The sequence below is a fragment of the Andrographis paniculata genome, unplaced genomic scaffold (assembly GCF_009805555.1).
Source record: "Andrographis paniculata isolate CXL003 unplaced genomic scaffold, ASM980555v1 Contig37END, whole genome shotgun sequence".
Lineage (NCBI taxonomy): Eukaryota > Viridiplantae > Streptophyta > Magnoliopsida > Lamiales > Acanthaceae > Andrographis > Andrographis paniculata.
The window spans coordinates 5,829,749-5,853,001 of record NW_026137570.1 but is presented as its reverse complement, the minus strand read 5'-3'; the positions used below and the strand labels follow the sequence as shown (position 1 = coordinate 5,853,001).

Genomic DNA, 23,253 nt, shown 5'->3' with positions numbered 1-23,253 from the left:
AAAAGAAAAGAAGAAAGAAAAAGATTTAGCCGTTCGATTTCGATTCCGATTTCGGTATTGTATTCCTTGTTATACGTAGAATTTAATTATGGATTTTAATATGAATTTCAATATTGGGAATATTAAATTAGAAATTCTTTAAAAAATTCATAACCGGCTATTTGGCTATTTGATCAACGAATTTCTTTAGCTAATAGCCTATTCGTAGTCCTAGTATTATATTCTGAGAATTTCGTATTGATCCGAGCCAAATTGAAAACGGCAGTATATCGCACCTGCCTGCTTGTTCATACCTTTGCGTATTTTTATTTAATAATCGGGCAATATAAATATTATGAGGTAGAAGGATTTTATAGCTAGAATATCATATTCTACTAAATATAAAAGTTTGGAGCCCGACGAGTTAATTATAGAAATTAGCTTTTGAATAAGCAGGTAGCTCCTGAGAATAAGCATAAAGCTCATCTGATTTGAGTAAATAATGGGACAGGTGTACGTTGGAGGAGATTTGGGTGAAGTTATAAAATCCAGAAAGTATCGGTAGGAGGTAAGCAGTAGGGAATTAAATCTAATTTTAAGAAATTAGGTATTTATGTTGCATGTGATTCTGATTCTGATATTGATATGATATTATGTGGAATCATTTGGTCAGTGCATCTATATATGTATATATGTGTGTGTATATGCATGTGTGAAACTTCGTTTTACGATATTCGATATACGTATTTGATCGTGTTGGTGAATTTATAAAAAGGAGGATAGGTGGGCCGTCTCACCAGCCCTTTTCATTAAATTCACTTATTGACATGCTGCACACATTGCACGATTTATCGAATATGTTTTATGGATCTATCGTTTAGTCGCCGTGTGCGGTAGTGCTAGGCGAGGGCATCATCTGGGGTTAGGATATTCGACCCCGATGTACCGTAACACTTTGGCGATAGTGGACGATAGTAGTCGGACAACTGGGTGACTTAGTCGCACGGTCATTCAGGGATTAGACCCATTGCAGTTGAGACGTATTTGGTCTAATCATTCGGGTTCGGTGTTGTTCCACTCATTGGAGTAGCTACTAGTGAGGTCTACCGGTAGTTTAGGATCAGATGCCAAACTCCAAACGCGATCCCGTTAGGGCGTGCGAGGAGGAGTAGAGTTTCCGGGTTTCCTTCGGGTGATTCCAGGTTGCACGGATTCTACTACGTTACACGGGGTAGGGCTAGGCAGGAGGGTCCTATCTTCGCTATCACAGACTATGGGGTGTCTTGTGGTTAATGGCGACAACGTTCGACTATCCATGTATTGATTGCGGGAGTCGTATGGTGGGTATATGGGAGTGACCGGGTGACCGTTATATTATTATGGGTTTACCAGGTCCTTCCTTGAGCCGAGGATTTTCCGGCTATTTATTGATGATAGTCTAGTGAGCTGTTATTATGGAGCCGAGGTTATTCCGGCTGCTCACTTTGACATATGTATATGGGTATATGTGCATGAGTTTTCGATTTTGACATTATTGTTACATTATTTCAGTATGGGCATGGCATGGCATTTATTTTGCAAATGACGGAAATTAAACTCTATTTTCGAGCATGACATGGCATATTTTATGTTAGTTCTTAAAATGGATTTAATTCTAGACTGCTTTTAAGAAAAATATTTGATTCAGGTACGCATGGCACCTCCGGGACAGGGGACGTCTCGGGAGATAGAAAGACGGGCTGAATGAGTGAACTGCATCTGATGTATTATATGTAAATTCTAACTAGAAAAACCTCCCGTTTTGGGAGTATGTTTTTGTAAATATTTATAAACTATTTTTTTTTTGGAATAATAAAATGCTTATATAATTAATTTTAGCCTTAACACTGTGTTGTGGGGCCCGAAGTAGGAGGTGACGACCTCATGATGCAGTGTGGCGGTAGCATTTCCAGTATGAGCCAACTGGGGGTGTTACAAGTTGGTATCAGAGCCTAGGTTTGATAGATTTTGGCTCTTTGAATTAAAAAGGTTTTGAAAATAATAATGATATTGAATTGGTTTGGTGAGGTTTGGGTTTTGCGGGTGCATTCATGTTAATGTGATCTATCTTTTATTGTTATGCTTGGTTTAGCTGTGTGCTGAATTGATATTGAATCAGGAAAAATTGGGGGCAGTATGTCGAATTCTCGAGGTGGTGGTGTACGTAGGGCTATTCAAGGCCCAGAGTTTGATCCTTCGTCTGATGAGTCACAGTATCCTGTGCCAGCGCATGTACCAACAGAGGCACCTAGTCAGGATTTCTTTCGGCAGTTTATGGCCGCGATGATGCCTCAACAGAGGAGTTTCATTGATGCTGTGATGCGGCATAACCCACCAACATATTCTGGTTCAGTGGAGCCAGGAGTCCTTGAGTTTTGGGTTGAAAAGATGGAAAAGATATTTCGTGTTGTTCAGGTTCCGCCAGATCAACGAGTTAATATTGGAGCCTATTTCTTGGAAGGCCGAGCAAATCGGTGGTGGTTAGGTGAAGAAGCTGCAGGTGTAGACCAAGTGGATATGACTTGGGATGAATTTAAAGCAAAGTTAAAGGCTAGGTTTATACCGTCGCATATTCGAAAAGCGAAGAAGCAAGAATTGCTGGACTTAAAGCAGGGCTCGATGTCAGTTGAGGATTATTTTGTGAAGTTTAATGAGTTGGAGATGTATGTTCCTGACTACTTTTCCTGTGAGCGAGACAGAATTGACCATTTTGTAGACGGGTTGCAACACAGAATTCAAGAAGCTTTAGCGGTGTTGGATATCAGTTCATTGTATGAGGCTTACGAGTGTGCTGCCCGATTTTATCAGAAGCAGGAAGTCAGACAAAAGGAGAGTGAGAAGGAAATAGGTTATCAACATCAGGTTCGAGATAAGGGAAAAGCTAAAGTGGAGGATGAGCCCAAGGGTAAAAAGAAATGGTGGCAAATGTTCAGGTCTGGGCCATCGTATAAGGGGATTTCGATTAATGAACCGAGTCAGGAGAGGTCTCAGCAATCGGGGACTGTTTGTCGGCGTTGTGGAACAAGCCACCCAGGTACTCGTTGTGATAAAGTTCCATTGACATGTTTTAAATGTGGTGGTAGTGGTCACATTGCCAGGTTATGTCCAAGTGTGGTAACTGCAAGGGAGTTTCCAGAACCGAGGTTTAGGCCATGGCAGCCGCCGTCTTCGCAGTCACAAGGGAGAGGATTAGGATCATCTTGGCTAGGGGGACGAAGTCAGTCACGTTCGTCATCTAGGCAGCCAGGCAGAGGACCTGACCAGCGTGGACGAATAAATGTTATTACCCAAGCAGAAGCTGATTATCATCCAGGTGAGGTTTTAACGGGTAGATTTCTGGTTTGCGGTTTTCCTGCTCTTGTGTTATTCGATTCGGGTGCAACGTTCTCGTTCATATCTAAGCGTCTAGTTAGACGATTGGGTCTGAATTCATCAGTAGAAGTGGTAGTGGAAGTTTTACTTCCATCAGGAGAAGTGCTGGAATGCCGAGAGCTTTATATGCAGATTCCGGTTAGTATTGAAGGGGTTGATTTTGTTACTAACTTGTTGGGCATCAAGCTATCCGAGTTCGATGTAATATTGGGGATGGATTGGTTAGTGGCATATCAAGCTCAATTTGATTGTCGAAAAAGATCAATTTCGCTGGTTGGAGCGATGGGCGAACAGGTGGATTATGCAGGATCTGCCAGACAACCTTCTATGAAGGTAATTTCATCCCTATCATTTCAATCATTTATTCGTAAGGGGTTTCCAGTATATCTGTGTGAGGTAAGAGATTTGACGCAAGGGGAGCAGCGATTGCAAGATATTCCTGTAGTCCGAAATTTTCCTGATGTATTTCCTGATGACATTCCGGGTATGCCACCAGCTCGTGAGGTGGATTTACTATTGATATTGTGCCGGGTGCTGAGCCAGTATCAAGGGCTCCATACCGGATGGCACCTTTAGAACTAGCTGAACTTAAATTGCAACTACAGGAATTGCTAGATAAGGGTTACATTCGGCCTAGTACATCGCCTTGGGGAGCTCCAGTTTTATTTGTGAAAAAGAAGGATGGAAGTTTGAGGTTATGTATTGACTACCGTGGACTGAACAAAGTCACGGTGAAGAACAAATATCCTCTTCCGAGGATTGATGATCTATTTGATCAACTGAGAGGTGCAACTATATTCTCAAAGATTGACTTGAGATCTGGATATCATCAGCTAAGGATTGCAGAGCATGACATTCCGAAGACAGCTTTTCGGACTAGATACGGGCATTATGAATTCACGGTTATGTCCTTTGGGTTGACTAACGCCCCGGCTGCGTTTATGGAGTTGATGAATAGAATTTTTCAACCATACCTCGATCAGTTTGTGGTGGTATTTATTGACGATATCTTGGTCTATTCCCCAGATAAAAAGACGCATGCAAAACATTTGCATGTAATATTAAACATATTGCGTGCATCTGATGTATTATATGTAAATTCTAACTAGAAAAACCTCCCGTTTTGGGAGTATGTTTTTGTAAATATTTATAAACTATTTTTTTTTTGGAATAATAAAATGCTTATATAATTAATTTTAGCCTTAACACTGTGTTGTGGGGCCCGAAGTAGGAGGTGACGACCTCATGATGCAGTGTGGCGGTAGCATTTCCAGTATGAGCCAACTGGGGGTGTTACAAAAGTTGTCCACTATATGTCAAAGACAGTATATGCGGTGGCCGGTGGGCTCTGAAAAATACGGTATAAATGGACTTTAGGAGTCCCAAGTTCCTATTCGAAAAAAGAATATACTCTTTCCAATCAATACTACCGTCAACATGACATACCCCAACTTTTAGCAAAACTATTACTAATTTTTATTCTTTTCAGTAGAAATCAATGTGTAGCAATAAGATTTTAATATTATCAAATATAAAGTACATGAAAAAAATATTAGAATTCATCAGTGATTGTTCATAGTATACCCCAACAATACCAGGGTATTTGCAAACAAAAATAGCCCACAATATTACATAACACGAGTATTGGATTAATAAATATAAGGATACTACATCAGAAAAAATATTTCATAGGAATACCCACGGATACTAGCATAAAATCACAACACATCGAATGAAAAATTAGCAAACATTGCAATCAAAATCTCGTAACAAGGCAACGATCTCCAAAGCATTAAGAAAATACTTGCTGGGAGATACTAAAGCGAACACACGATCGTTGCCATCAATTTATAGAGCAGTAGATAGACATCCTTTATATTTGTTTTTTCGAATATGTCCATCTACAAATACTTACCGTAAGCAAACGTTCGTCGATGATGGAGCACTCAACTTCACCACTCCATTCACTACCTTGGATCGCCGCCAAAATTTTATTGAAATCAATTGTCTATTACCAATATGGGTTGCCAGAAATACGATGATGTAAAGTTTTTTTTTTTGCGCAGAAATAAACCGAATTGATTCCCATCAATTGCAGAGTTGAAAGAAGGGTGAAATGAGTAAGAGGTGGGGAGTAAATCTCAATCATTTCCATATAATATAAATGATGGTGACAAAACTATTATGCTATTTAGTATTTATCTTTTTGAAAAAAAATATTAATTTATACTCCCTCCGTTCGTTTTTAAGGGTGACATTTACATTTTACGTCATTATACTTAATATTAAAATTATTTTTATATTTGTATAATTTTTTTTTACAAATGTCTTTCTATTCGTATTATAAGCCACAGATGAAAGTATTTTTGTAATTTTTTCTTAATTTGTACTATATTTTGATAAAATAATTAATATTAAATATTTCAAAAATAAATAGGACCTTATTTTTTTAAAAAAAAAAAAAAATAGCTTGCTCCTTTTCTTAACAAAAAGTTCAAATTATGAAATTTATTTGATTGTAATCTAAAATTAATTTAATAAATTTTTATTTAATAATATTTCGATATAATATTTTATAAAAGAAATAATTTTTTTTTATTTCAAACTATTTATTATCGGAGAATTTGATTAAAATCCCTCTGCCTAATATTGATTTGGGATTCAGTCCCTAATTTTAATTTCTTTGTATGCACTCCCTTTTTTTTCGTCTCACCCCCTATTCCTCTATTTTTCTCGTTCTCTCATTCTCTCATTCTTTGGTTGTTTTTCTTCGCGCAAAATTCTCCTAAAACCGTTGAGCCTTCTTCAGTGAAGCCGGAAGCAACCTCTCGTCCGATCGCCCAGTTTCTAGAAGTGCGAAAGATTCATTTCTCTTCTCTTCTCCCATCATCCGACGGGTTTCTCGCTCACTTTTCTCACGGTTCGACCTGTTCTCTGTTCCGTCGAATCGGTTTTCTATCGTCGGCGGTTACACGATTCGATAGGAGAAAGTCCAAGGGCTGTCACCGGTGATCTCGAAATCGACATATGGCGGTTCAATCGAAGAAATCCCAAGGTTAGTATTTATATCAATAGTGTTTGGACTAGTAAGAAAATTGCTAGTTTAGGAAAAATATTGTCGCGTGTTAAACTAGTAGGAATTTATAAATTAAGTATGAGTTTTGTAAAGTGGGTAATTTTTGGGTGATTTTGATAATGATTTTATTTTGTTATAAGGTATTTTTGTTCCTATTATGCGAAAGATGTCGTAATTGTTATTTTGTAAACCGGGTAATTTGTTGCTATCGAGGATTGCTACATTACTAGAATTCCATAAGAATATATAATTTTAGATAGTTTATTTTGTTTTGGATTCATACTATGTGTATATTAGTGAGATAAATATTTGAATGGTGCACTTTATGTGTTCGATAAAATGTCCCAAAAAAGGTTTGTCCTAATGTCAAGGAATTTTATAAATTATTTTCTAGAGTGTTGGGTTGTCATTTCTCTTTTAAAAAATATATGCTATTTGAAGATTTCAACCAACCGTTATACACTCAATGACATAATATTTATTGATGATCATGTCCGATTGATTGTGAGTTTTTTATTTGTGTTGATTATTTAAACTAGGTCATGTTCTTTGTGTGTGAAATATGACATGTTTTATATAGGTTTTTAATAGATAAATTTTTCAAAACTGAAAATACTCTTTTGAGCTCTTAAGTTGATCAATGTAATAGAAAATAAAGATGTGCCAACAAATACTCATACTCTAAACTTAGTCATTTACAATTTGTGTAATGATGAAATTATCGATGTAGTATTCAAAAAAATTTATGATGTGTCTATGAACTATGCATTTCCAAATATTTTTTCACCTACAATTATTTAGTTTTTTGGATTATGTGAGTTGATGTTTAGAGTTCTTATACGCATTAGAGTAAGGTTATCTCTTTATAGTAATTGCTACAATATTGTGATGATTAGATTGTGCATATAGAATAATTTTGATGGTCTGTACTATGTTTAACAATATTCATTATAAGAGCTTTGAACAATATATTGTATCATATTGATACAAAGATATGGCAATTATGGGTTGTATCTGTCGTGGCAAGTATCTTGAGAAGGTTTCATAGTTTCTAGTAATTCTCAATGAATCTTCTCTTTATTATAAAAAAATAATTTTATCTTAATCTTGCTTAAGTCTCCATATTTTGGGTTGCAGGGCGGATTAGTTGAAGCCAAATCGATATGCTGATTTGTACTAATTGTAAAATCGAATGGAAGAAAGTCATTTTCATTTGTTGCACTGAGATCCCTTGATCCAACAACAAAAGTCTGGTTGTAGGTGAATATACAACAACAAGAGTCTGGTTAGATAGAATAACAAATGTAACTAGAATGTACTACAGTATATGAACATGAACAAAAGGTATATGACAATCCTGTTTTATGTATAATAATTTGATAACACAGGTTTCTGAAAATTTAACAGAGGTATACAAATTATTTGGGGGGTATGTAGTTGATGTGTCAATGCACATTGGTGTGATAGCGTATTACCACCCACCATTTTAATATAATCTTGATAATTAATTATCAAAATAGGAGGAAGTACTTGTCATATTGTGATACATCCCTTAGATCCATATGCAAAGGATTGTAAACTCTTATTTTATTTTGGAATCTATCATTGATACTTTTGATCATTTTGTAAATCCTCACAAGCATTTATTAAAAGTATGTAGGTACCTAAAAGTGGAGTTCAGGTAAATATGTTGGAAAAAAATAGTACATTAAAATAAAAATAGGGTACATCGGAGACATGATGGAGTACTTGGTTTTTCAACTGAATTATTATTTTTTAAAATGCTCTTAAAAAGTTTTTACTTGAGTTTGTAAATATCTAATAGGTTGTATTGAAAGACCATTAGATTTATTAAATATTCTCTCTGTCATGACTAATTATGCACTTTTTCTTGAGCACGAAAGATAAAAAATAATAATATTTTTGTATAAGAGTGATGTACGTAAAAAGTAAAATAAGAGTATTATAAAATATTTATTAAAAATGATAATTAAAAAAAGATGATGTCATAAGTAGGAGTGAGCAAAATACCCAAATTGAACCTTCAAACTGCTAAATCGAAAAGCGTTTTCCGTTAATCGAGCAAATTCAGTTCCATATGGAAAGGATTATGAATCTTTGTTGTCGGAAAAAATTATCGAGAGAACACTAGTTTTAGGAGTGTATATATGCATTCAAAAAGATATTATCCGTAAATAAGTAGATATTTTTGAATTTAGTTTAGTTGCTACATGAAAAAATGCAATAGTTACACAATAAGTATAATTTTGTACATCAAGCCAAATGGGGGGTACGTCAGAGCCGCTCTGGAGTACTCGTCTGCTTAGCCGAGTCATGCCCTATGCAAATATACTCCTAATTGAATATTATTGTGTGTGCTACAATGTGGACTACTATTAAAGATTTTCAATTCGTGGCAGCAATAATATACTCTAACAACCCAACATAATTTAATTTAGTCATTTATGACTTGTTTAGACATCTACAAATGGAGATTGGGCTATGATTTTACATATATCATACAAGTCATTTATGACTTATTTATCCATCGATAGTAAATGTGTGTTGTTTATCTTTTCATACAACTCAGGGTATCGTGAGAACACTATCATGATGAATTCATCTATGATTACCGATAACAAGTGAATATTTCAAACTAAAAATGGTCGATTTCCCAAGCAAAAGTAACTAGGACATATATACTCGTTACTGGAGCATATGACACCACAATTATAGGTATATAAGATATGCATGCGCAAGGGTATGTCTGCATTTGATGCAAGTATGCAAGTATGTGCTTCAGATACAAACACCAACATTCAAGGTATGAATGATAGTTGCTTAGGTATTATCTGTGTAGTAGCAGGTATCCTTGAGTGTAGTTAATTTCAGTCAATCATTTGACGGATGAGCCAATTCACGAACTTGATGAGAGTAATTCCTCTAGCTCTGATGGAAAATTTTGGGCATGGTACATTTACATTCAACAACTCATGCCATATTTTTCAATAGGAAGACCACAAAGCATGTATGAATAACAACCAATATAATTTAACTAAGTATTTTCTGTCTTGTTTATCCATCTATAATAAATATATGTTGTTTACCTTTACATATAGTTCTAGGATTCGCGAGAACTCTATAATGATGAATTCATCAATGGTTACCGACACAACAAATTGAGAATGATCGGTTTTCAAGCACAAGTTACCAGGGCATAAATACTCGTTACCAGAGTATATGAAATTGTATTATATGTACGTAAAAACTACTTACGGGCAGTTGATATTTAATGAAGGTATGTAAAAATGTGTTCTGGCTACGAGCATTAACAATCAAGGTATGATTGATGGTTGCTTAGATAGTATTTATGTAGTAGCAGGTATCTTTGAATGTGGTCGACTTCAGTCAATCCTTGACGGATGAGGCAATTAAGGAACTTGGTGAAAACATTTCTTCTATTAGCAATTCTTCACTTCATTAGTGGTTGAGAGAAATGGCAGCGACTGGGAGAGCATAAACCTTCGCAACACATGTATATAATTTTCTTAGTGCACCATTAATGTACTTAAGTATCCGTGAATGCACTTTTGTTCATTGCAAACATTATTTCAACCATTGCAAGGTCTTGTAATGAATTAGTTAATTTCAATTTAAAATTCGTATGCATAACTTTTCTGGTTGGTTGCGGTCTTCGTACAAGGATAACATTCCTAACTAATGGGTACATTTATATGAGCATATATATGTATTTTGAAGGTATTTCGATCTAGTTAGACGGATACATCGATCCGTTGTGGAGGTACAACATATGCATTATTGCAATTCTAACCATGTGAACAATTAATCATACAATCATTTATGACACAATTCATAGCATTACTCCAAACATTAAGTTTTACCAAATTCAACCTACAATTCAATCCATCAATCAATCTTAATACAATTCCATCAAACATGAGGCAAATCAAACCAATTTAACTAACAATTCAATCATAAAATAATGCATTAACCAAATCAAGTACAAATAACACAACCCAAATCAATCCCAAATCCATCTAAATTCATTACAGACGTTCACTTACCCTGTGCTGCTCATCAGAGTCTACGATTTAGAGGGCGGACCTTTCATTATTCTGGCCGTAATTTTACTGTGGTAGCTCTTCACATTATCAAACTCACCGTCGATGCTACCAATGAGATGAACTGCGGATTTGTGTGGGCGTAACACTTGTCGAACATGCAGACCAAAGGACCACAGTAAGGAGTATCACCTTGATTCCGACATCCTACGTACTCGGGCATCTCCCTTACCATGGGTCATAGGTATATTACGTTCATGTACAAGCATAAAAATCACGTTTGTAAAAATAATATAATATTTTGTTACGTAATTAGGTTTATCTATGGTAAATTAATTATATTTATTTCGTAAACGTACCAATTTCTCTGCGTTCCCTTGCCCGAACGGATCGCATAGTGAATTGAATAACAAGCATAATCCGACCTACGATCTGTAAATAAATACCATCAATATATTACCCAAATCTGAATATATTTAAAAATTTATCAGAATCTATCAGGAGTACGTAACAATACATTTCGAGTATACATTAGTCCCTAAAAGTAAATTACTTAGCAAACAAGACCTAAAACTGCAACTCAGGGTACCTAATAATACCACATATGCCAACCCACAAACATGACTTATTACCGAACAATAAAAAAAAAAACAAAAAAACAAAAATATGCAACTACGGATAACTAAACAAAATGTACATCTACAAAAATAACAAAAAACACATATTAAACAAATAAAATCACCAAATATCGGTGCCAAAATAAAAAATGCAACTCGATCTACATAGGCAAATATACGAACGATTTTAAACCCGATTAACAAACACAACTACATCGATCACACAGGGCTCCTCAACACCGAACCGAGACATAAACACAAGACCAAGACTTACACCCCAAACAATCGAACAAACTACAGTACAAAATACTAGTATCAACAAAATCAAAAATCGAAAAAGGTCCAGCCAGGAGCTTACTTCTTCGAGCTTGTCTCGAGGATGGGAGCGGTCAACTGTTTTCTTCAGCATTTTTGCACCAACGGGTCGCTACTTGACTGCCAAGGGTTGAAGAAAGTTGGTTCACTTGAAGAAGAGATAAGTAGGGTTTAAAATTGGGGTAAGAGAAGTTATAAGATATTTTCTTCCTAAACCCTTGTTAAATCGTGGGTAACTATCTTTTTCTTTTTCATTTATTTTTTAATTTGCGAAAAAAGTATACGATATTTAACTAAAAGTATATAAGAATATAATTGGAGTAGAGCGGAAAATAATGTAGGTATATCTTACTATTGGAAGTATTGATCTATTTATTTCGAGTACTTATTGCGTATATAATAATTAGGGGATAAATACAAATTGGGAGCTATAACATACATAATCCATAAAGTAGCGATTGCATACTAATTCATTTTTAACCGGAACTAAATTATAAGTGAATTTAAGTGACTGAGATTTTAATCCCAACTCTCCCATTTATTATTTCAAAAAAAACCTTAATATCATCAATGACTATAACCATTAATTTATGTGAGTTGCTTTTTTAGTACGAGTGAGTGGTGATCATCACAGAATTTTGAATATTCATATTCCTTTTATTAAGGCTTAGGCCTGGCCAGATGCTCCTGCAAAAAGTTGGGTTTCTTTTTTTATCTTTTTGAGGGTTTACTTGTTCGGCGCAGCTTAATTGAATTTGAGGCAGCAGCAATGATAATGAAATAAATGACTGATTGATTCATGGATTTTTTATAATTACGAGATTGACGTAAAATGCCAACAAATTTGTGACTGATGGATGACCATAAATCACAAATGACGGGACTCTCTCATCACCCTGAATTGTCTGTCATCTTCTATCTCCATCCACACCCAGAATCTCCTCTTTCTATTTACCTCCAACAAAGTAAAGTTAAGAACAAAAAAAAGTCGATTTCTTTTTTTATGAATACTTTTCTGGCCCCGATCCCATCACACCGACCCCACCTCACGTAATAAGTACAAATCTTACTCAACTCATAGCCACCCTTGCCCCTCCACTCCACAGACTACAGATTCTATTCGATCAGAAGATTTTGATCTGAAAACAAAACCCTTTGCCTAGTTTTTTGCTGCAGAATCAATGGCGAGACCCGAAGAGCTGCCGGTGCCCATTTACAAGTCTCTGGATCCTGTTTATGGAACCGGGTCGCAGCTTGAAGAGGCAGAGCTCCGATTCCACAATTTGAAGGCCAAATTCACTGAATTCTTTGGGCAAGCCCCTGATGTCTATGCTCGATCGCCAGGTATTGATCAAACAGGGATTCTAACTTAATTGCATATTGTTTCCTTGGAATTGTTCTTCGGGAGGGATTTTGTAAATTTTGGGTATATTCTTGGGAGAACTATTTAATTGGAAGTTTGATTTGGGGATTTCTTGTAGGGAGAGTGAACTTGATAGGAGAGCATATCGATTACGAAGGTTACTCAGTGCTGCCTATGGCGATTCGGCAAGATACGATTGTGGCAATTCGAAAAGTTGAAGGGGAGAAGATTCTTCGAATTGGAAATGTGAATAGTGACAAGTTTTCAATGTGCACTTATCCTGCTGATCCTGATCAGGTCTGTACATAACTACATTATTCATATGTATTCCACCATAGACGAGTAGTCAAACTATTAGCCCCTTATTGTATTTATGAGTAGCTGTTGAAGAAGATCATCTTATTTTTTCAGGAAATTGATCTGAAGAATCATAGATGGGGTCATTATTTCCTTTGCGGGTATCTGCTCTGCTGCTTGTGTTATCTAATGAATGTTTTCGAATAATTGTTTATAGAAGTTTCTTGATTCCATTTCAGGTATAAAGGTTTCTATGAATATGCAAAGTTAAAGGGGATCGATGTTGGCGACACTGTTGGACTTGAGGTGGTTGTTGATGGCATTGTTCCGACTGGTAATTTCATGAGCTCTCTAAGTTTTAATGAGGCTGCAAGTTTATGTAAATGTTTCTTGTTCTCATTGTGATCTTTCTTATTTCTTGTAGGATCCGGGCTATCAAGCTCTGCGGCGTTCGTTTGCTCTTCTACAATTGCTATAATGGCAGTCATGGGTGCAAGCTTTGCCAAGGTGCTTCATTGATTCTTGAAATATAAATAACTTTTACACAATGCTTTGATTCTCATTTTCTCATCAAGCTTCACATAAAAAATCGAACTTATCATTTTTATATGTTGAATGTAGTGAAGTAGCAGTAGATTGATCATTAAAAAACTCTAAACTTCATCGAAAACAGAGTATTTCTGTGTATAGTGAAGATCATCTATTTCTTGTTTATAATATTGTTTTGTTTCGATTTCCAGAAAGAACTTGCTCAATTGGCTTGCGAATGTGAAAGACACATTGGAACTCAATCGGGTGGAATGGATCAGGTTTTTTAAATTAGCTGCATACAAGAACGAATCTGTATCTTGTATTGGATTGTAACTTGTTGCTTCATGGACAGGCAATATCTGTGATGGCTCAATCGGGCCTTGCTGCACTGATCGATTTCAATCCTATTCGTGCGACTGAGGTGCAACTCCCGGCCGGTGGGACATTTGTTATTGCACATTCTCTTGCCGAATCTCAGAAAGCCGTCACTGCTGCAACTAATTACAACAACAGGGTTGTTGAATGTCGATTGGCTTCTGTGAGTATAACACAAGCTTTGATCTTCGGCAAACTTATGAATTGAGAACACAAATATACAAGTAGTTAACGACGTGTGTTGATATGCCTTAAATCTAATTTGTCACTTTTGAGTTTTCATAGGGTCTCATTGCCTGGTCAGCGAGTCGGGGGGTCAAGGGGTTCCCCTTGCCTGAGGTCCAGGGCGCGGAGTGGCCCCCGGCCTGAGTTGCAAAATTGGGCTTGAGTTCATATTGAGCTGAACCTGACTGATATAGTCTCCTAGGGTGTGTTTGATATAAAAAAATGAAAATAAATGGAAATAACCTGGTTTCTGAGAAATAAATCATTTTTCATTCTTTGATTTCATTTATGTGTCACATGCAAAGAAATGCAGAAAATTGAATAATGATGCAATTGATTTATTTTTATTTTTTTATTTTTTTATTTTTAATTTTACAAAATATTACATTTAATTTTTTATTTAAATATTTAATTATTACCATTTTTTTTAAAATTACACTAATTTAATTTTACAAAATATTGTATCTAATTTATTATTTAAACATTAAAAAGTTACCAAAAATATTTATTATATTCTCACTCGTCAAAATTCTTTCTTACCGAAGTAATCATTTATTATAGATAGATTTGTACTCGTTTACATTTCTCAACTTAATTTTCTGTTTTCACTGAACAAAAGAATTAATTTTCATTCTCTACTTAATTTTTTTTTTTTTATCAATTTCATTCTCTATTCTTATTTCTCAGCAATTTCATTCTCTATACAAGTACAGGATACCCCTTTAGTTTATTTGAATAGATTTAGAGATACATAATGTGTAACCTGTAATTTTGTCGTCTTCAATAAAATCCGTTCTTTGTTTCTGCTGTGGACATAGTCAATACGTTGTTGGTGAACCACTTAGTGTCTTTTTTATATTTTTTGTTATTATTCAATCATTAACCTTAATCTGTCGTAACAACGCCGGCTACTGCAGATTGTATTAGGCATTAAGCTTGGGATGAATCCTGAAGAGGCCGTATCAAAGGTCAAGACACTTTCAGATGTCGAGGGGCTGTGTGTAGCATTTTCCGGCACAAACGGATCTTCAGACCCGATTCTTGCTGTCAAGGTACTTGTGGACATTTTCGAATCTTTCTAAGGTTAGAAATTTGACGAGGCAGCATACATGTGTAGGAATTCTTGAAGGAAGAACCTTACAGCGTCGAAGATATTGAAGCAATTGTGAATGAAAAGCTGCAGTCGATCTTTTCCGAATCTCCTTCTTCCTTGGATGTGTTGAGAGCTGCAAAGGATTTTAAATTGCACCAGGTGAGGTTTCTATTCAGTTTCGTTATTGGACAGAAGTGTTTATGAAACTGCTAGCTTTTGTTGTCGTCTTTTAAGGTACCCTTGTCTTAATTTTGTTAATAATGTCTGTAAACATGTTTCTAGAGGGCTGCTCATGTGTACTCAGAAGCCCGACGTGTCTATGCTTTCAAAGATGCTGTTCTAGCAGCCTCAAGGTGAGCTAAACTTTAGTCGAATTTTATTCATACATAAAAAATAAGGACAAGAACCATAAGTCATCGTTGGATCAATTCTTATACCATCATATATGTTTGTGATGATCGACAGTGAAGAAGACACGTTGAAGAAGCTCGGTGACCTGATGAACGAGAGCCACTATAGCTGCAGCGTCTTGTACGAATGCAGGTGCGCGTCGACACAACTCATCTTACAGATTTTGCAGAGACAAAAAAGATTCTATGTTAGTGAATGTCTGAAAACAATGCTGCTGTGAAACCAGCTGTCCTGAGCTTGAAGAGCTTGTCAAGATTTGTCGCGACAATAGCGCCCTCGGGGCCAGGCTCACCGGAGCTGGATGGGGTGGTTGTGCCGTCGCACTCGTCAAGGAGAACATCGTTCCTCAGTTCATCCTTAACTTGAAGGTAATTAAACTCTATTCTTTCTATATTTTTTTCACACTTTTCTAAAAAGAGAATTAATACACTACAAGTATTTATTATTTTTATATTATTTATACAATTGTATATATCAAACATAAAAAGATTTACTTTTCAACAATTTTACAAAAACAAACACACTCTTAGCTTCACAGTCTAATCTATTATCTTAGCTTTATCACCATGGATTCCTTCACTAACTGCCATTGCAATTTCAGGAGCAATTTTACCAATCGAGGATCGACAAAGGGGTGATAGAAAAGAGCAATCTTGGAGCCTATATCTTCGCCTCGAAGCCGTCTAGCGGCGCCGCCATCATCAAGCTTTAATTCAAGAACTGCTACTGTATTGCAATGGTGTTTTTTTATCTTCTTATATTTCCTTTACCAGAGAAATCTGAAACTATCAATCTGCTGCAAATTACATTTTTTTAACAAAACTCGATCCATTGCTTTTTGTTGAGTTTGTTTTACTGGAAAGTCTGGTAATTGTCTGATCCAAATCGTTATTTAATTAGGATAAGTAAGGCCCCTGCCCCTGCCCACCTCACCCCACCTGCAAATTGTTTATTTATTGAAAAGTGTGGTGATGGAATTTTATTGAGGATGGCACGTGCTTCTCCCTCACTTGTTGAAGTTGGAATAATACAGAAATGAATAGGATTTAGTCAGCTGATTGTTTGTGGAGTTGAGGGGTTGTCGGTGGAGATATTATTATAGTATTAAGTTGAGACAGAAGAGAGGCAAGCTCTGATGAGAGCTTGAGTTGAGTTGCTGCAATGGTGGAAGGCTGTCTCTGTCTGTCTGTCACTCTCAAATTCAAATTTCAGAGCTACTTTTCATAAATAAAGAAGAGAGCAATTAAGAAGGGCCAACTATGAAGTATCATCATCATTTAAGTATGTCTGAATTATGATGATGATGATCTCCACTTTCCTGGCTGTTGCCTCCGACTCAGAGCCCCAAACCCTCGTGCGCATATCCCCATTTGTCTCTTGCAATCTCTCTCTCTCTCTCTCTTCACTCTTCACTCTTCTCTCTCTCTCTCTCTCTCTCTCTCTCTCTCAAAGTCTATATATGATATATCATTACATCTTTGCATTCTGTCGGTGAGGAAGTTGCTAGTAACTCAAATTGATGAATCTTGAATGTTTTTGCTTCAAGATTCATCATCAGACAGCTTTTCAGAAGCTTTAATTTGGAGAACATTGCCTTGCTTGGATCTGGGCTAGCTTCTTAATTTGCTTTCTTTTTCCTCAAAGGTACTCCCTTTTTCTTGTGCTTGTTGAAATGGTTCCTCTAATGGCGGCTTAGCTTGGTCCTCTTCTGACCTTCCATGCTAATAATTGATTGTCCTTGTATACTTCTCGTCATTATTTATCCCCATTTCGTTTCCCAGCAAAATAATTAGGTCACAGACTTACCTCTATCATACAGATTGATGCAGGAAGCTTGATCTCGATTTCTCCGATGAAAGACACAGATACTGTAATTGACATAAAGCCTGTCTCTGTGGATCACTCAATTATTGAAGAAGAAGCGATTGCAGTTTCTGTGACAGTGAGTATCGATGAATTAGCCTCAGGCAATGTTGAAAATGGAGTAATTAGCTTGCAGGCGAGCAACGTGAAAAATGTCAGCGGTGGAGGTACGCCGGAAAATAACAAGGGAAAGCATAATAGCGCAAAGAAGCCGCCGCGGCCACCGAGGGGGCTGTCGCTGGACGCCGCCGACCAGAGGCTGATCAAAGAGCTTTCGGAGCTGGCGATGATCAAGCGTGCCCGAACTGAACGGATCAAGGCGTTGAAGAAAATGAAAGCGGCTGCTGCTAAGGCATCATCCGCTTCGTCTTCCTCGTCTTCAGCAGGGAACTTCGTGGCTCTGCTCTTCACCATTCTGTTCTGCGTTCTGTTCATCTTCAGAGGTAAAGAATATTTTACTACTTCTTGATCTCAATTCTCTGTGTTTTTATTTCATGGTTGTGTATTGTTATTATTAATTAGGTTGCCAGCCTCCTGAGGGAAGAATTGCTATGGTCGGTAGTAATCTCAACGCCGACAGCACAAGCGTACGTAAATTAATTCGATCTTGCACATGTGTTTTTTTTTTTGCACAAAATTAATTAGTTAGTCAATTGAGAAATGTCTCTTCGTTTTTCTGTTTGTTGTGCAGCAAATATGAGATACCAATCAATGGTGTAGGATCGTATCAATCATCTTACTTCTTCTTCTTCGTCTTCTTCGTTTTGTGTAAGAATAAATGTGTACATAGATCGATGGATCGATTATCGTTTATTCAAAATGTCAAAACAGAGACAGACACACAAACACACACAACACAGACCTGGCAATGATGATGACGATGATCAATTAAACTCAATTCAATTAAATTCGATTGATTTCGATTATGATAAATAGGATTTGGCGATGGCGCCATTGCCGCCTTTGGGGTAGAACCCCCCGGGTATCTTCTCGCTGCCGGTTCCATAGACGATGCGGAGAATCTCCTCCGGCGTACGGTCGTAGGCCACGGAGTATTGGTCTCCGGCGAGGACATTGCCCTGGATCTTACCCTCGGCGCCCTGTAAGAAGGGGACAATCAGCCCTTCATCCTTGATGCCCTTCTTCCCCAGAATGTTCCTCAGGTTAGATATCCTGTCGGTGAATTCCGCCACCGTCACGCCGTACGGATACACCTTCTGCAGCGCCCGCTCGTACAGCAGTCCCCTGATCACTGCGTCCTGCCCTGACTCCACCCCCAGCAACCCCGCCACCAGCTGAAATAAAGACACAAATCATTAATGATCAAATAATAAATAAAAATATATAAAAAAAAATACAAATTTACTTGATTCAGCAAGTGAATAACAGATTTCTTCGAGATTACTAGGTTACAGATTATTACGACTTCCCGTACAAAATTAATTTAAATTGTATATATATATATAAGTCTATTCAAATAAATTAAAAAAATATATCAGCACTCAAAAACTCAATATTACATACTGTCAGGTCTGGGCCGCCCCCAACACCCCACCCCGCAAAATATCAGCGAAACGACAAATTAGATTAAAAATATATATAAAAAGATACATACCCTTCGGGAGGCGGGGCCTTGGAGTCTGGCGTTGGCGCCGACATAGCCGGTGAGTCCAACGTAGGGGATGACGTAGGATGCAATGAGATAGTTGACGTCATTAGCGTAAGGATCGAAGGGAGGGATTAACGGCCTTCCAAATGCGCTGTTCATTATCGCCGCGAACGCTTCTTTGCTCAGATTCAGCAGCGGCCGGGGGAATCCCGCCACCGCCTTTTGTATCGCCCTGAATTAATTAATTAGATAATTAATGCACCAGGCCAATCATAAATGTAAATGACAGTAGCATTAATTAATAGTAACCTGAGATGTCCGAATTCTTGGAAGGCAAATTGAGCAATGATGTCTCGGATAAGGGGGGTGAGTTTGGCCATCTTGGCCCCGTAGGGAGGGGGGCCTCCCTTGGTAAGATTAGGCTCGAAGCTGTCGAGGCCCCTCCCGAAGGCCCCCCATGCGAAGAATTCAGCTTCCAGAAACTCCAAGTTTAGAGGGAACTCGACAAGGCTGATGTCCGATTTGGGCACTTTGCCGAAGGAGAACAGATCATCTTTGTAATTATTGGCCCCGACGAGGAGGAGATGCAAGAAGAAAAGAAAGATTATTGGAGTAGCAGTAGTAGTGGCCATTCAGAATGTATTAATATTATTATTACTTAATAAATTAGGGTAGGATGGATGAATTTGATCTGATCTTGATCTTGATCTGAGTTGGTTTGGTGTTAAAAGGGTGTGAAGTGTAGAAGCGTATTTATAGCGGATGGATTGGCGGAGGGGGAAAGATCGAGTCTTTGATTGATGTAATAAGAAACACTTTGGTTACATGTAATTTAGGGTATTCCATTTTAAATTTTTATTGGTTTTTAAAAAAAAAATCATAAAGTCTATCCATTTCCATTTAGGGGAGTATTCCATTTTAGATTTTATTGGATTTTAAAATTATTATAAATAATTCTAAATTAGAAAATTATTAGAACCTATCTAAAATTTAATGAATTTTATGAATTGATTTAAATAGATTTTTGTAGATCTGATTGAATTATTTATAAATTTCATATGATTGTAAAATACTTTATCATTGATTTATACGCGTTTTCCGTCCCTTCTACGTTTAAGTTGGGCACGGATTTTAGATGAGAAGTATTAAGATAATTGAGTAACTAGGTGATGTGATTGAGAGAGAAATGTATATTTTATTATTTTATTAAGTGATATGATAGGATAAAATGTGAGAATATAAATTAAATATAATTAATTTTTTCTTAATTTAGAAATGTTGCAGGGTGTTTGTCACATACCAAACGAAATATTGCACGGTATTTGGGACGGGAAGGGAGTATAATTTATATAAATTTGAAATATAAAAAGATATTCAAATAATTAAATAAAAATACAATAATGTAGATAAATATATATAGACTATTACATTTTTACAAAATAAAATATACCGAATATATATTATATATTATTAATGATATATAATATTTACAGCATAGTACTATTTTTTGTCTTTTTATATTTTTTATTATATTATTTTTAATATATTAATTTATTTTAATTTGTCGAAATTTTAACATAATTTTATTATATGTGTATATGTATTATTATTTTAACAAATTCAATATGAATAACAATGGGATAAAATAAATATGGAGAAAAATAATGTTTCATTGTCAAGTGATTTTGAATTCAAATTCTTTGTTAATTTAAAATTTCAATAAAAATATATTTTTAAAAAATTTACAAATAATGTTATATAATATTTTAATTTTTAAAATTATTATCATTTTCACCGAGTACATTTAAATTTTTGAAATTTTATTATATTAATAAAATATTATAGTAATATTATCATAGTATTATCATAATATTTATCACGAATTATTATTATATATATTTTAAAATTCATCAAAATACAGAAAATTTTTATATTGTACTATTTTTTTATAATATTTCATTAAAATCCAATTAAATTCACATATATTTAAAGTTTATAAATTATTAATATTGTAAAATTTTAAAAGAACCATGGCTCGGAGATTTAAACCATGTCCTCACGATCGAATACTTGTCCGTCCTTAATTTAATTTAATGTGGATAGAGGTTCATCCGACATTTGGCAATGTGGATGATGTCACATATAGAGAGAGAGGCATGGAATCTGACTAACATTTCTTCGCGAGTGGAAAACTTATTCTCTTCATACGTAGTTAGTAGTATTATAATCCCCAACAGATTTGGTCAGCACACCTATATGGAAATTTTCCAGTCTTCTTTCTTATCTCGAACAAGTACACACCTGGAAAAAGATGATAAAACAACTAATAATAATAATAATAAATAAATAATAATAAAGTCTCCACGGTCATGGATTCAAACCCCCGACGTCTCAAGTCATCTGCCACGCATGGTTCGCTTAAAGTGACTTTTCTGTCAGACCTGGTTTGCAGAGTATTAGGTTCAGCCGGAGATTTATTCAGTGCGCACTTTCGGGTAGCAGCTGCGAATTCCCATGTCATCCTAAATAAATAAAAATTAATAATAATGATGACATGGCATGTGTGAATTATAGCAATAGTCGGAATCTCCGACGGTTACTACTTGGATAATTATTAGGTAATTTTTTGGTGAAACATAAAATTTGTTTTTTTCTAATATTTTAAGTTAAAATTAATAGTATTAATTTGACATAATTTTTAATAAAAATATACTCCCTCCATCCACAAATTAACGTCTTACTTTCTTATTTGGAATGTGCAATAATTATTGTCCTTTTTCTATTTTTATACACAAAATTTACTCTTTTACTCTTACTTTATTCACTCTTTCCTTTTTTATATACAAGATTAAGGACAAATTTGTCATTTTATAAAAAATTCTAATTACCTAAAAATACATATAAATATCAAATAGAACATTAGAAAATTGACGGAGGGGGTATATTATATTATTATCAAAATATTATTTGAACAAAAATCAAATTATACCTCATTTAAAATCAATTTCAAATCACACACACCGAAACAAATCCCATTGTTATGTATGAAATTTAGAATTAGGTTAAAAAGCCCAAGGTAAAAGAAAAATGGGCCTGACATTAGAGTTGGTTGAACTGGCTCAAGGAAAATAGGTTTATTTCTAAGGAAAGTCCTCAGGACGGAAGGACCTCAGGTCGGTAGGTCCTCAAGACGGAAAGACCTCAGGTCGGAAGGTCTTCAGGTCGGTAGGTCCTCAAGACAAAAAGACCTCAGGTCGGAAGGTCTTCAGGTCGGGAGGTCCTCAAGACGGAAAGTCATCAGGACGGAAGGACCTCAGGTCGGTAGGTCCTCAAGACGGAAAGTCATCAGGACGGGAAGTCCGCAGGTCGGGAGGCCCTCAGGACGGGAAGTCCGCAGTTCGGGAGGCCTTCAGGACGGGAAGTCCGCAGGTCGGGAGGCCCTCAGGTCGGGAAGTTCTCAGGTCGGAACTCTGCGGCAGGACCAACAAATCGGATGGTTTGTTAGTCGGGATGTCTGTAGCTAATCCAAACAAGTCAGATGGTTTGCAAGTCGGGAGGATTGGCAGTCGGACCAATACTGTTGTAGATTGGCAGTCGGGCCTAAAGGGCGGAAGGTCTGTGGTCGGCTCAAAGAGTGAAATATAGGGATAATTTCGGTTTGCTGAGGACACGTGTCAGCAGGAGAAGGGTTGGAAGACGGTTGGGAAGGAGACGTTGTAACCGTTCGGGTGACGGTTTTCAGTACGGTTTCCCAGAGAATATTTAAGGATTTGGATCATCATTTGGCAAGGGATCTTCAATCAACTTCAACAAAGCAAAGTCAGATTTGGGGATCACCACTTTAAATTTCAGTCTTTTATTTTCCAGTTTATTTTCTGTACCATACAGTGTTTAGAGATTCCTAATCTCAGGCACTAATTAATCAAGTTTAAGGATATTTTCTATATCTTTGAATTTTACTTTATTTTTGTTGAAAAATTACATCAACAAATTGGCGACCACAGTG

At 36.2% G+C, this 23,253-nt stretch overlaps 4 protein-coding genes across 4 annotated transcripts; 3 read left to right on the top strand and 1 right to left on the bottom strand.

The window, feature by feature from the left end:
* The first annotated feature begins 265 nt into the window (after positions 1 to 265).
* On the top strand, positions 266 to 3,973 carry LOC127250593 (uncharacterized). Its single transcript, XM_051273956.1, has 2 exons — positions 266 to 547; positions 2,138 to 3,973. The coding sequence occupies exon 2, from the start codon at positions 2,155 to 2,157 to the stop codon at positions 3,964 to 3,966; it is 1,812 nt and encodes a 603-aa protein (XP_051129913.1). The 5' UTR covers positions 266 to 547; positions 2,138 to 2,154; the 3' UTR covers positions 3,967 to 3,973.
* An 8,488-nt stretch (positions 3,974 to 12,461) lies between these two features.
* Positions 12,462 to 16,630, top strand: LOC127250302 (galactokinase-like). The gene is made up of 13 exons (XM_051273500.1): positions 12,462 to 12,824; positions 12,962 to 13,140; positions 13,255 to 13,301; positions 13,380 to 13,474; positions 13,565 to 13,647; positions 13,881 to 13,949; positions 14,024 to 14,209; positions 15,189 to 15,323; positions 15,389 to 15,523; positions 15,647 to 15,717; positions 15,830 to 15,907; positions 16,002 to 16,143; positions 16,377 to 16,630. The coding sequence occupies exons 1-13, from the start codon at positions 12,662 to 12,664 to the stop codon at positions 16,485 to 16,487; spliced, it is 1,494 nt and encodes a 497-aa protein (XP_051129457.1). The 5' UTR covers positions 12,462 to 12,661; the 3' UTR covers positions 16,488 to 16,630.
* Positions 16,631 to 16,881: 251 nt separating this feature from the next.
* LOC127250304 (uncharacterized) lies at positions 16,882 to 18,571 on the top strand. The gene is made up of 4 exons (XM_051273502.1): positions 16,882 to 17,419; positions 17,595 to 18,081; positions 18,161 to 18,225; positions 18,330 to 18,571. The coding sequence occupies exons 2-4, from the start codon at positions 17,628 to 17,630 to the stop codon at positions 18,336 to 18,338; spliced, it is 528 nt and encodes a 175-aa protein (XP_051129459.1). The 5' UTR covers positions 16,882 to 17,419; positions 17,595 to 17,627; the 3' UTR covers positions 18,339 to 18,571.
* LOC127250303 (desiccation-related protein PCC13-62-like) lies at positions 18,434 to 19,989 on the bottom strand. Its single transcript, XM_051273501.1, has 3 exons — positions 19,557 to 19,989; positions 19,254 to 19,479; positions 18,434 to 18,933 (listed from the first exon to the last, which is right to left on the bottom strand). Exons 1-3 carry the CDS (start codon positions 19,877 to 19,879, stop codon positions 18,562 to 18,564), a joined length of 921 nt encoding a protein of 306 aa, XP_051129458.1. The 5' UTR covers positions 19,880 to 19,989; the 3' UTR covers positions 18,434 to 18,561.
* Positions 19,990 to 23,253: the final 3,264 nt, after the last annotated feature.

What these genes read in the sequence shown, in the direction of transcription:
- LOC127250304 (XM_051273502.1), top strand. Translation starts at nt 17,628, where the DNA reads ATGAAAGACACAGATACTGTAATTGACATAAAGCCTGTCTCTGTGGAT. An exon ending in CGTTCTGTTCATCTTCAGAG is followed by an intron (nt 18,082 to 18,160) that starts GTAAAGAATATT and finishes ATTATTAATTAG; the next exon opens with GTTGCCAGCCTCCTGAGGGA.
- LOC127250303 (XM_051273501.1), bottom strand. Translation starts at nt 19,879, where the DNA reads ATGGCCACTACTACTGCTACTCCAATAATCTTTCTTTTCTTCTTGCAT. An exon ending in CAAGAATTCGGACATCTCAG is followed by an intron (nt 19,480 to 19,556) that starts GTTACTATTAAT and finishes TAATTAATTCAG; the next exon opens with GGCGATACAAAAGGCGGTGG. An exon ending in AAGGCCCCGCCTCCCGAAGG is followed by an intron (nt 18,934 to 19,253) that starts GTATGTATCTTT and finishes TCTTTATTTCAG; the next exon opens with CTGGTGGCGGGGTTGCTGGG.
- LOC127250593 (XM_051273956.1), top strand. Translation starts at nt 2,155, where the DNA reads ATGTCGAATTCTCGAGGTGGTGGTGTACGTAGGGCTATTCAAGGCCCA.
- LOC127250302 (XM_051273500.1), top strand. Translation starts at nt 12,662, where the DNA reads ATGGCGAGACCCGAAGAGCTGCCGGTGCCCATTTACAAGTCTCTGGAT. An exon ending in TGTCTATGCTCGATCGCCAG is followed by an intron (nt 12,825 to 12,961) that starts GTATTGATCAAA and finishes GATTTCTTGTAG; the next exon opens with GGAGAGTGAACTTGATAGGA. An exon ending in AATCGGGTGGAATGGATCAG is followed by an intron (nt 13,950 to 14,023) that starts GTTTTTTAAATT and finishes CTTCATGGACAG; the next exon opens with GCAATATCTGTGATGGCTCA.